General features: G+C 56.3%; 1 protein-coding gene across 9 annotated transcripts in view; it reads left to right on the top strand.

The window, feature by feature from the left end:
- Positions 1-12,237, top strand: part of rimbp2b (RIMS binding protein 2b) — a 352,244-nt gene that overhangs the window by 223,351 nt on the left and 116,656 nt on the right. For all 9 annotated transcript variants that reach the window (XM_059654874.1, XM_059654875.1, XM_059654876.1 and 6 more), the window contains 2 exons: positions 6,349-6,453; positions 11,930-11,980. In XM_059654874.1, the coding sequence (XP_059510857.1) occupies positions 6,352-6,453; positions 11,930-11,980 (153 nt within the window). In that variant the 5' untranslated portion in view covers positions 6,349-6,351. The remainder of the gene's footprint in view (positions 1-6,348; positions 6,454-11,929; positions 11,981-12,237) is intronic.

Here is a 12,237-nt window from a genome sequence, read left to right as displayed (position 1 = left end):
TTGTGAGTGGGGTCGGTGTTGTGAGTGGGGTCGGTGTTGTGAATGGGGTCGGTGTTGTGAATGGGGCCGGTGTTGTGAGTGGGGTCGGTGTTGTGAATGGGGTCGGTGTTGTGAGTGGGGTCGGTGTTGTGAGTGGGGTCGGTGTTGTGAATGGGGTCGGTGTTGTGAATGGGGTCGGTGTTGTGAATGGGGTCGGTGTTGTGAGTGGGGTCGGTGTTGTGAATGGGGTCGGTGTTGTGAGTGGGTTCGGTGTTGTGAATGGGGTCGGTGTTGTGAGTGGGGTCGGTGTTGTGAGTGGGGTCGGTGTTGTGAATGGGGCCGGTGTTGTGAGTGGGGTCGGTGTTGTGAGTGGGGTCGGTGTTGTGAGTGGGGTCGGTGTTGTGAGTGGGGTCGGTGTTGTGAGTGGGGTCGGTGTTGTGAAGGGGGTCGGTGTTGTGAGTGGGGTCGGTGTTGTGAAGGGGGTCGGTGTTGTGAGTGGGGTCGGTGTTGTGAATGGGGTCGGTGTTGTGAATGGGGTCGGTGTTGTGAGTGGGGTCGGTGTTGTGAAGGGGGTCGGTGTTGTGAAGGGGGTCGGTGTTGTGAATGGGGTCGGTGTTGTGAATGGGGTCGGTGTTGTGAATGGGGTCGGTGTTGTGAGTGGGGCCGGTGTTGTGAATGGGGTCGGTGTTGTGAGTGGGGTCGGTGTTGTGAGTGGGGTCGGTGTTGTGAGTGGGGTCGGTGTTGTGAGTGGGGTCGGTGTTGTGAGTGGGGTCGGTGTTGTGAGTGGGGTCGGTGTTGTGAGTGGGGTCGGTGTTGTGAGTGGGGTCGGTGTTGTGAGTGGGGCCGGTGTTGTGAATGGGGTCGGTGTTGTGAGTGGGGTCGGTGTTGTGAATGGGGTCGGTGTTGTGAGTGGGGCCGGTGTTGTGAGTGGGGTCGGTGTTGTGAGTGGGGTCGGTGTTGTGAGTGGGGTCGGTGTTGTGAGTGGGGTCGGTGTTGTGAATGGGGTCGGTGTTGTGAGTGGGGTCGGTGTTGTGAGTGGGGTCGGTGTTGTGAGTGGGGTCGGTGTTGTACATGGGGTCGGTGTTGTGAGTGGGGCCGGTGTTGTGAGTGGGGTCGGTGTTGTGAGTGGGGCCGGTGTTGTGAGTGGGGTCGGTGTTGTGAATGGGGTCGGTGTTGTGAATGGGGTCGGTGTTGTGAGTGGGGTCGGTGTTGTGAGTGGGGTCTGTGTTGTGAATGGGGTCGGTGTTGTGAGTGGGGTCGGTGTTGTACATGGGGTCGGTGTTGTGAGTGGGGCCGGTGTTGTGAGTGGGGTCGGTGTTGTGAGTGGGGCCGGTGTTGTGAGTGGGGTCGGTGTTGTGAATGGGGTCGGTGTTGTGAATGGGGTCGGTGTTGTGAATGGGGTCGGTGTTGTGAGTGGGGTCGGTGTTGTGAGTGGGGTCGGTGTTGTGAGTGGGGTCGGTGTTGTGAATGGGGTCGGTGTTGTGAATGGGGTCGGTGTTGTGAATGGGGTCGGTGTTGTGAATGGGGTCGGTGTTGTGAGTGGGGTCGGTGTTGTGAGTGGGGCCGGTGTTGTGAGTGGGGTCGGTGTTGTGAGTGGGGTCGGTGTTGTGAGTGGGGTCGGTGTTGTGAGTGGGGTCGGTGTTGTGAGTGGGGTCGGTGTTGTGAATGGGGCCGGTGTTGTGAGTGGGGTCGGTGTTGTGAGTGGGGTCGGTGTTGTGAGTGGGGTCGGTGTTGTGAGTGGGGTCGGTGTTGTGAGTGGGGTCGGTGTTGTGAGTGGGGTCGGTGTTGTGAGTGGGGTCGGTGTTGTGAGTGGGGCCGGTGTTGTGAATGGGGTCGGTGTTGTGAATGGGGTCGGTGTTGTGAATGGGGTCGGTGTTGTGAGTGGGGTCGGTGTTGTGAATGGGGCCGGTGTTGTGAGTGGGGTCGGTGTTGTGAATGGGGTCGGTGTTGTGAGTGGGGTCGGTGTTGTGAATGGGGCCGGTGTTGTGAGTGGGGTCGGTGTTGTGAGTGGGGTCGGTGTTGTGAGTGGGGTCGGTGTTGTGAGTGGGGTCGGTGTTGTGAGTGGGGTCGGTGTTGTGAGTGGGGTCGGTGTTGTGAGTGGGGTCGGTGTTGTGAGTGGGGTCGGTGTTGTGAATGGGGTCGGTGTTGTGAGTGGGGCCGGTGTTGTGAGTGGGGTCGGTGTTGTGAGTGGGGTCGGTGTTGTGAGTGGGGTCGGTGTTGTGAGTGGGGTCGGTGTTGTGAATGGGGTCGGTGTTGTGAGTGGGGTCGGTGTTGTGAGTGGGGTCGGTGTTGTGAGTGGGGTCGGTGTTGTACATGGGGTCGGTGTTGTGAGTGGGGCCGGTGTTGTGAGTGGGGTCGGTGTTGTGAGTGGGGCCGGTGTTGTGAGTGGGGTCGGTGTTGTGAATGGGGTCGGTGTTGTGAATGGGGTCGGTGTTGTGAGTGGGGTCGGTGTTGTGAGTGGGGTCTGTGTTGTGAATGGGGTCGGTGTTGTGAGTGGGGTCGGTGTTGTGAATGGGGTCGGTGTTGTGAGTGGGGTCGGTGTTGTGAGTGGGGTCGGTGTTGTGAATGGGGTCGGTGTTGTGAGTGGGGTCGGTGTTGTGAATGGGGTCGGTGTTGTGAATGGGGTCGGTGTTGTGAATGGGGTCGGTGTTGTGAGTGGGGTCGGTGTTGTGAATGGGGTCGGTGTTGTGAATGGGGTCGGTGTTGTGAATGGGGTCGGTGTTGTGAATGGGGTCGGTGTTGTGATTGGGGCCGGTGTTGTACATGGGGTCGGTGTTGTGAGTGGGGTCGGTGTTGTGAGTGGGGTCGGTGTTGTGAATGGGGTCTGTGTTGTGAATGGGGTCGGTGTTGTGAGTGGGGTCGGTGTTGTGAATGGGGTCGGTGTTGTGAGTGGGGCCGGTGTTGTGAATGGGGTCGGTGTTGTGAGTGGGGTCGGTGTTGTGAATGGGGCCGGTGTTGTGAATGGGGTCGGTGTTGTGAATGGGGTCGGTGTTGTGAGTGGGGCCGGTGTTGTGAATGGGGTCGGTGTTGTGAGTGGGGTCGGTGTTGTGAATGGGGTCGGTGTTGTGATTGGGGCCGGTGTTGTACATGGGGTCGGTGTTGTGAATGGGGTCGGTGTTGTGAATGGGGTCGGTGTTGTGAATGGGGTCGGTGTTGTGAGTGGGGTCGGTGTTGTGAATGGGGTCGGTGTTGTGAGTGGGGTCGGTGTTGTGAGTGGGGTCGGTGTTGTGAGTGGGGCCGGTGTTGTGAATGGGGTCGGTGTTGTGAATGGGGTCGGTGTTGTGAATGGGGTCGGTGTTGTGAATGGGGTCGGTGTTGTGAGTGGGGTCGGTGTTGTGAATGGGGTCGGTGTTGTGAGTGGGGTCGGTGTTGTGAGTGGGGTCGGTGTTGTGAGTGGGGCCGGTGTTGTGAATGGGGTCGGTGTTGTGAGTGGGGTCGGTGTTGTGAATGGGGCCGGTGTTGTGAGTGGGGTCGGTGTTGTGAGTGGGGTCGGTGTTGTGAGTGGGGTCGGTGTTGTGAGTGGGGTCGGTGTTGTGAGTGGGGTCGGTGTTGTGAGTGGGGTCGGTGTTGTGAGTGGGGCCGGTGTTGTGAGTGGGGTCGGTGTTGTGAATGGGGTCGGTGTTGTGAATGGGGTCGGTGTTGTGAGTGGGGTCGGTGTTGTGAGTGGGGTCGGTGTTGTGAGTGGGGTCGGTGTTGTGAATGGGGTCGGTGTTGTGAATGGGGTCGGTGTTGTGAATGGGGTCGGTGTTGTGAGTGGGATTCGGTGTTGTGAGTGGGGCCGGTGTTGTGAGTGGGGTCGGTGTTGTGAGTGGGGTCGGTGTTGTGAATGGGGTCGGTGTTGTGAATGGGGTCGGTGTTGTGAATGGGGTCGGTGTTGTGAGTGGGGCCGGTGTTGTGAGTGGGGTCGGTGTTGTGAGTGGGGTCGGTGTTGTGAGTGGGGTCGGTGTTGTGAGTGGGGTCGGTGTTGTGAATGGGGTCGGTGTTGTGAGTGGGGTCGGTGTTGTGAATGGGGTCGGTGTTGTGAGTGGGGTCGGTGTTGTGAATGGGGCCGGTGTTGTGAGTGGGGTCGGTGTTGTGAGTGGGGCCGGTGTTGTGAGTGGGGTCGGTGTTGTGAGTGGGGTCGGTGTTGTGAGTGGGGTCGGTGTTGTGAATGGGGTCGGTGTTGTGAATGGGGTCGGTGTTGTGAGTGGGGTCGGTGTTGTGAATGGGGTCGGTGTTGTGAATGGGGTCGGTGTTGTGAGTGGGGCCGGTGTTGTGAATGGGGTCGGTGTTGTGAATGGGGTCGGTGTTGTGAGTGGGGTCGGTGTTGTGAGTGGGGTCGGTGTTGTGAGTGGGGTCTGTGTTGTGAGTGGGGCCGGTGTTGTGAGTGGGGTCGGTGTTGTGAATGGGGCCGGTGTTGTGAGTGGGGTCGGTGTTGTGAATGGGGTCGGTGTTGTGAATGGGGTCGGTGTTGTGAGTGGGGTCGGTGTTGTACATGGGGTCGGTGTTGTGAATGGGGTCGGTGTTGTGAGTGGGGTCGGTGTTGTACATGGGGTCGGTGTTGTGAATGGGGTCGGTGTTGTGAGTGGGGCCGGTGTTGTGAATGGGGTCGGTGTTGTGAGTGGGGTCGGTGTTGTGAGTGGGGTCGGTGTTGTGAATGGGGTCGGTGTTGTGAGTGGGGTCGGTGTTGTGAATGGGGTCGGTGTTGTGAGTGGGGTCGGTGTTGTGAGTGGGGTCGGTGTTGTGAATGGGGTCGGTGTTGTGAATGGGGTCGGTGTTGTGAATGGGGTCGGTGTTGTGAATGGGGTCGGTGTTGTGAATGGGGTCGGTGTTGTGAATGGGGCCGGTGTTGTGAATGGGGTCGGTGTTGTGAGTGGGGTCGGTGTTGTGAATGGGGTCGGTGTTGTGAATGGGGTCGGTGTTGTGAGTGGGGTCGGTGTTGTACATGGGGTCGGTGTTGTGAATGGGGTCGGTGTTGTGAGTGGGGCCGGTGTTGTGAGTGGGGCCGGTGTTGTGAGTGGGGTCGGTGTTGTGAGTGGGGTCGGTGTTGTGAATGGGGTCGGTGTTGTGAATGGGGTCGGTGTTGTGAGTGGGGTCGGTGTTGTGAGTGGGGTCGGTGTTGTGAATGGGGTCGGTGTTGTGAATGGGGTCGGTGTTGTGAGTGGGGTCGGTGTTGTGAATGGGGCCGGTGTTGTGAATGGGGTCGGTGTTGTGAGTGGGGTCGGTGTTGTGAGTGGGGTCGGTGTTGTGAATGGGGTCGGTGTTGTGAGTGGGGCCGGTGTTGTGAGTGGGGTCGGTGTTGTGAATGGGGTCGGTGTTGTGAATGGGGTCGGTGTTGTGAGTGGGGTCGGTGTTGTGAGTGGGGTCGGTGTTGTGAGTGGGGTCGGTGTTGTGAATGGGGTCGGTGTTGTGAATGGGGTCGGTGTTGTGAGTGGGGTCGGTGTTGTGAATGGGGTCGGTGTTGTGAATGGGGTCGGTGTTGTGAATGGGGTCGGTGTTGTGAGTGGGGTCGGTGTTGTGAATGGGGTCGGGGTTGTGAGTGGGGCCGGTGTTGTGAGTGGGGCCGGTGTTGTAAGGTGTGCCATTTTTGCTGAAATAATTCTGGTACTTTTCCCTCAATTCACAATTCTGGAATGTCACTTGGAAATGATGGCTGTCAGAGCCATGCTGCCTGTTCGGGCGAGAGATTCAGTAATTAGAGCTCATCAGTCCTGCCTGAGCATCCCTCGAACAGCTGTTTATTATTCTATCCTCTGGGCTCTGTTTGTAGATTTTGCCGGATCCAGAACATTCTCCGTCCTAACTGGGATTTATGTAGCACCTCTAACACAGGAAAATATCCCATGCTGCCTCACTGAAGTCGAGAATGCGGCCATGTGGGGGCGAATGTGAACAGCTCGAACTTAGAGGGAGGTTCTGGGGAGCTCCTGAACGTTGAGATGGAGAGGTTTAGGGAAGCGTCCTTCTGGGTTTGGGGGCCTTCATGGCTACAGGCCCAGCCCCCAATGGAGCTGCCACTAAACTCCAGCTTGGCCAAAGGCTCAAGCGAGTGGGACATCTGACAGGGTCAGAGGTGAGGGTGAGGTATATTCCAGAACGGGCTTTCTCATTCTCGCTCCTGTGCACCCTCCCTCACTCTCTCTCTCTCTCTCTCCCCAATGTTCTGTCTGTATCTGTCTGGTTTTTCCTTGCTCTCTGTGTTTCTTTTTGCCTCTTTCTCTTTCTCAATCCTCCTCTCTTTCCCTCTCTCTTTCTCCCTCTCTCTCTCTCTCTCTCTCTCTCCCTCTCTCTCTCTCTCTCTTCCACCCCCCCTCCCTCTCTCCCTCTCTTTCTGGAATCTTGGTCTAAACCATGGCCATTCCTGATGCCCTTCTATCCTTTGTTGTGCAGCATATGCGTGAAGCTGCTGGGCGTCGCCAACAGTTGGAGTTGGAGCATGTGGAGGCTCTCGCTGTTCTCAAGAGCAAGCAGCAAGAGATTGAGCTTCTTCGGAGGGTGAGTAACGCCCAGGGCCAGGGGTGGGGGTGCAGTGTTGGGGGTGGGTCAGAGCCTGTGCCCAGGGGGCAGTGTTGGGGTGGGTCAGAGCCTGTGCCCAGGGGGCAGTGTGGGGTAGGTCAGAGCCTGGGCCCAGGGGGCAGTGTGGGGTGGGTCAGAGCCTGTGCCTGGGGGCGGTGTGGGGTCGGTCAGAGCCTGGGCCCAGGGGGCAGTGTGGGGTGGGTCAGAGCCTGTGCCCAGGGGGCAGTGTTGGGGTGGGTCAGAGCCTGTGCCCAGGGGGCAGTGTGGGATGGGTCATACCCTCCCAGCTCAGTCTCTGTTCTCACTGACCTGCACTGGTTCCTGGTCTGTTAAAGCATGAACCCTCACTGCATTTAGAAACTCTTTATGGACTCTCCCATCCCAATCCCTATAACCATTTCCAGCCCCACTGCCTCTGGGGTTCCAGACGCTTTACCATTCCCCAGTACATCGCCCTGCCATTGGGGATGAGAGATAATGGGAACTGCAGATGCTGGAGAATCCAAGATAACAAAGTGCGAAGCTGGATGAACACAGGCCCAGCAGCATCTCAGGATCACAAAAGCTGACGTTTCGGGCCTAGACCCTTCATCAGAGAGAAGGATGGGGTGAGGGTTCTGGAATAAATAGGGAGAGAGGGGGAGGCGGACCGAAGATGGACAGAAAAGAAGATAGGTGGAGAGGAGAGTATAGGTGGGGAGGTAGGGAGGGGATAGGTCAGTCCAGGTAAGATGGACAGGTCAAGGAGGTGGGATGAGGTTAGTAGGTAGGAAATGGAGGTGCAGCTTGGGGTGGGAGGAAGGGATGGGTGAGAGGAAGAACAGGTTAGGGAGGCAGAGACAGGCTGGACTGGTTTTGGGATGCAGTGGGTGGGGGGGAAGGGCTGGGCTGGTTGTGTGATGCAATGGGGGGAGGGGACGAACTGGGCTGGTTTTGGGATGCGGTGGGGGAAGGGGAGATTATGAAGCTGGTGAAGTCCACATTGATACCATTGGGCTGCAGGGTTCCCAGGCGGAATATGAGTTGCTATTCCTGCAACCATTGGGTGGCATCATTGTGGCACTGCAGGAGGCCCATGATGGACATGTCATCTAAAGAATGGGAGGGGGAGTGGAAATGGTTTGCGAATGGGAGGTGCAGTTGTTTATTGCGAACCAAGCGGAGGTGTTCTGCAAAGCGGTACCCAAGCCTCCGCTTGGATTCCCCAAGGTAGAGGAAGCCACACCGGGTGCAATGGATACAGGATGCCACATTGGCAGATGTGCAGGTGAACCTCTGCTTAATGTGGAATGTCATCTTGGGGCCTGGGATAGGGCTGAGGGAGGAGGTGTGGGGGAAAGTGTAGCATTTCCTGCAGTTGTAGCGGAAGGTGCTGGGTGTGGTGGGGTTGGAGGGCAGTGTGGAGCGAACAAGGGAGTCACGGAGAGAGTGGTCTCTCCGGAAAGCAGACAAGGGTGGGGATGGGAAAATGTCTTGGGTGGTGGGGTCGGATTGTAGATGGCGCAAGTGTCGGAGGATGATGCGTTGTATCCGGAGGTTGGTGGGGTGGTGTGTGAGGACGAGGGGGATCCTCTTTGGGCGGTTGTAGTGTGGGGCGGGGTGTGAGGGATGTGTAGCGGGAAATGCGGGAGGCGCGGTCAAGGGCGTTCTCGACCACTGTTGGGGGAAAGTTGCGGTCCTTGAAAAGCTTGGACATCTGGGATGTGCGGGAGTGGAATGTCTTATCCTGGGAGCAGATGCGGCGGAGGTGGAGGAATTGGGAATAGGGGATGGAATTTTTGCAGGAGGGTGGGTGGGAGGAGGTGTATTCTAGGTAGCTGTGGGAGTCGGTGGGCTTGAAATTGACATCAGTTACAAGCTAGTTGCCTGAGATGGAGACTGAGAGGTCCAGGAAGGTGAGGGGGTCTAGGCCCGAAATGTCAGCTTTTGTGCTCCTGAGATGCTGCTTGGCCTGCTGTGTTCATCCAGCTTCACACTTTATTATATTGCCCTGCCATTGGGGTCTGGTCCTCTAGCTACCTGGGCCCCCAGCTTTGGAACCCCCTCCCTAAACCTCTCCTTCCTCTTCCCGTCCCCTGACCCCCTTCCCCCATCCCCGACCCCTTCCCACTTTCCCCATCCCCTGCCTGCCTTCCCCCATCCCCATCCCCCCATCCCTCAACCTCATCCCACTTCCCTCGTCCCCGTCCCTCATTCCTCCATCCCCCTTCCCCATCCCTGACACCAATTCCCCATCCCCCATCCCCCTTGCCCCTTTCCCCTTTCCCCTTTCCCCATCCTCCACCCCATTTTCCCCATCCCCCTTCCCCCGTTCCCATTTCCCAGTCTCCCTTCCCTATCCCCCGTCCCCATTCCCCCATCCTCCAGGCCCAATCCCCCATCCCCCTTCCCCCATTCCCATTTCCCCATCCCCCTTCCCTATGCCCCGACCACAATCCCCCGTCCCCCTTCCCCCTTTCCCCTTTCCCCATCCACCGCCCTCCCTTCCCCCATCCCCATTCCCCCATCCTCCAGCCCCAATCCCCCATTCCCCCATCCTCCAGCTCCAATCCCCCATTCCCCCATCCTCCAGCCCCAATCCCCCACTCCCCCATCCTCCAGCCCCAATCCCCCACTCCCCCATCCTCCAGCCCCAATCCCCCATTCCCGTTCCCCGTTCCCCATTCCCCCATCCTCATTCGCCCATCGCCCAACCCCAATGCCCCATCCCCCATCCCCCGTACCCCGTCCCCATTTCCCCGTCCCCCAACCGCAATCCCCTGTGCCCCTTCCCCCTTCCCCCATTCCCCTTTCCCCATTCTCTGCCCCCCCCCCCACCGTCCCCATTCCCCCATCCCCTGGCCCCAATACCCCATCCGCCTTCCCCCATTCCCATTTCCCCAATCCCCTTCCCTATCCCCCGACCGCAATCCCCTGTGCCCCTTTCCCCATTCCCCTTTCCCCATCCTCCGCTCCCCCCTCCATTCCTCCATCCGCTGGCCCCAATCCCCCATTCCCTTTCCCCATTCCCATGTCTGTGCCAATGACACACTCCTCCCTGTGAGCTGTTATATTCCCTTCAGTGTCACGGTCCATGGAAAATACCAGGGAGAAAGGATGAGGAGCTGTTCTGAACACGATGAATGTTTCTGGTTCGGAATGTGCTCCTGAAATGAGGAACATTCAGTTACGTGGGGCATTGGGTAAAATCCTGTGGACAGAGGAGAAAATGTGCTGGGATTCAGGGAGGAGCAGGGAAATAATGGGAGGCTTGTATCGCACCATGAGGTTTCGTTGTGATGAGAATTATTGTGTGATTCTCCCACAGCAACCCAGCTCCTGCAGGCCAGAGAGATTTCTGAAGCAGGTTGGAAAGCCCAGACAATTGTATTCGCCACTAATTATCAGACTGGGACTGCATTCAATGGTTTTGTTCTAAATTCCATTCATATATTTTCCAGCAACAATGCTCCATCTCCTTACACAGAAACACAAACATTCGGCGCCTCGAGCATGCTCCACTATTCAATGTGATTGTGGCTGATCATTGAACTGAATACCCTAATCCCACACGTCCCTCATATCCCACACTCCTCACATATCCCACACTCCCCACGTATCCCACACTCCCCCCATATCCCACACTTTCCCCATACCCCACAGTCACCCCGTATCCCACGCTCCCCCCATACCCCACACTGCCCCCCCCGTATCCCACACTGCCCCCCGTATCCCACACTGCCCCCCATATCCCACACTGCCCCCCATATCCCACATTCCCCCCCGTATCCCACACTCACCCCGTACCTCACAGTCACCCCGTATCCCACACTCCCCCCGTATCCTACACTCCCCCCGTATCCTACACTGCCCCCCCATATCCCACACTGCCCCCATATCCCACACTCCCACACTCCCCCCATATCTTGTGAACTATACAATAAATGGAAAAGTCCTGGGGAAAATTGATGAACAGAGAGATCTGGGTGTTCAGGTCCATTGTTCCCTGAAGGTGACAACGCAGGTCAATAGGGTGGTCAACAAGGCATATGGCATGCTTTCCTTCATTGGGCGGGGTATTGAGTACAAGAGTTGGCAGTTCATGTTGCAGTTGTATAGGACTTTGGTTCGGCCACATTTGGAGTACTGTGTACAGTTCTGGTCGCCACATTACCAAAAGGATGTGGATGCTTTGGAGAGGGTGCAGAGGAGGTTCATCAGGATGTTGCCTGGTATGAGGGTGCTAGCTATGAAGAGAGGTTGAGTAGATTAGGATTATTTTCATTAGAAAGACGGAGATTGAGGGGGGACCTGATTGAGGTCCACAAAATCATGAGGGGTTTAGACAGGGTGGATAGCAAGAAGCTTTTTCCCAGAGTGGAGGACTCAATTACTACGGGTCATGAGTTCAAAGTGAGAGGAGGAAAGTTTAAGGGAGATATGCGTGGAAAGTTCTTTACACAGAGGCTGGTGGGTGCCTGGAACGCGTTGCCGGCGGAGGTGGTAGGGGCGGGCACAATAGCATCATTTAAGATGTATCTAGACAGATGCATGAATGGACAGGGAGCAGAGGGATACAGATCCTTGGAAGATAGGTGATCAGTTTAGATAGATGACCTGGGTCGGCACAGGCTCGGAGGACCAAAGGGCCTGTTCCTGTGCTGTAATTTTCTTTGTTGTTTGTTCTATCCCACATGCACCCCACGCCCCCCTCCCCCCATATCCCCGATCCCATTAGCCGCAAGAACTATATCTAACTCCTTTCTGAAACCACTCAGGGTTTTGGCCTTGACCACTTTCTGTGGCAGTGAATCCCACAGGCTCACCCCTCTCTGGGTGAAGACATTTCTCCTCATCACCTCAGTCCTAAAAGGTTTGCTGCTTATCCTTAAACTGTGGCCTAATTCTGGATTCCCCCGGCATTGGGAACATCCTCTATCCATAACCTGTGTCTCCCTGTCAGAATTTTATAGGTTTCTATGAGATCCCCCTGATTCTTCTAAACTCCAGTGGATTGACCCAGAAAGGGCCACAATGTTAATTTGAGGCTATTATTATTCAGCACGGTGCCTCAGGGATGAAAATGCAGAAATGACTGAGTGACAACAGGCATAGAACAGCAAACGATAGACTGGATGGGCCTTTCTCATTCGAGCAGTTTGCCTGGCCCAGAATGTTTACTGGACCATCCATAATTCCAATCCAACGCTGTCCAGGAAAAGATCCAGATGCATCCCTCCTGAGAGGCCTAACTTCCCACAATCTACCCTTCACACCCTGTTCATAGTAAAGACCGCAGCTGACACTCAGCTTTCTTGGTAATACTAGCCAGAAGTTGGGTAAATCATGTTGAGGTGCAGTCCATCTGATGATGGAAGTGAGTCAATGGGCTAAATGGTGTTTTCCTGAATATAAGTGTTGTTTATTGGTATTTTTGAACACGTTTTAAAACAGTGTTTCTTTGTTGTTGGTGCAGGCTCAGGTTGAAGCTAAGAAGGAACATGAAGGTGCTGTATTACTGCTAGAGGTGAGCGTAACATTAGAAATAATCAGTGATGGATTGCAAACACTCCCAATTCATTCTTTGTGTTTTATTTATCACCCAATGAGATCTGAGCATTGACATGTCGGTGCGATTTCGTCCAGAGATGTTACATTGAGATCACAGAGAAACTGAGTCACTTCGATGCTGGAAGTTGTGCGGGTGATTAAACACAGAGAGTTTGTTTGGTGAGGGAGATCTCGCAGCGTGGAGGGATTCTTTTGGTGCTGGGAATGTTCTCA

This window comes from Stegostoma tigrinum, chromosome 26 (assembly GCF_030684315.1).
Source record: "Stegostoma tigrinum isolate sSteTig4 chromosome 26, sSteTig4.hap1, whole genome shotgun sequence".
NCBI classification, from domain to species: domain Eukaryota; kingdom Metazoa; phylum Chordata; class Chondrichthyes; order Orectolobiformes; family Stegostomatidae; genus Stegostoma; species Stegostoma tigrinum.
Note: the sequence above shows the minus strand (reverse complement) of the source record. Positions and strands in the feature narration are given on the sequence as shown.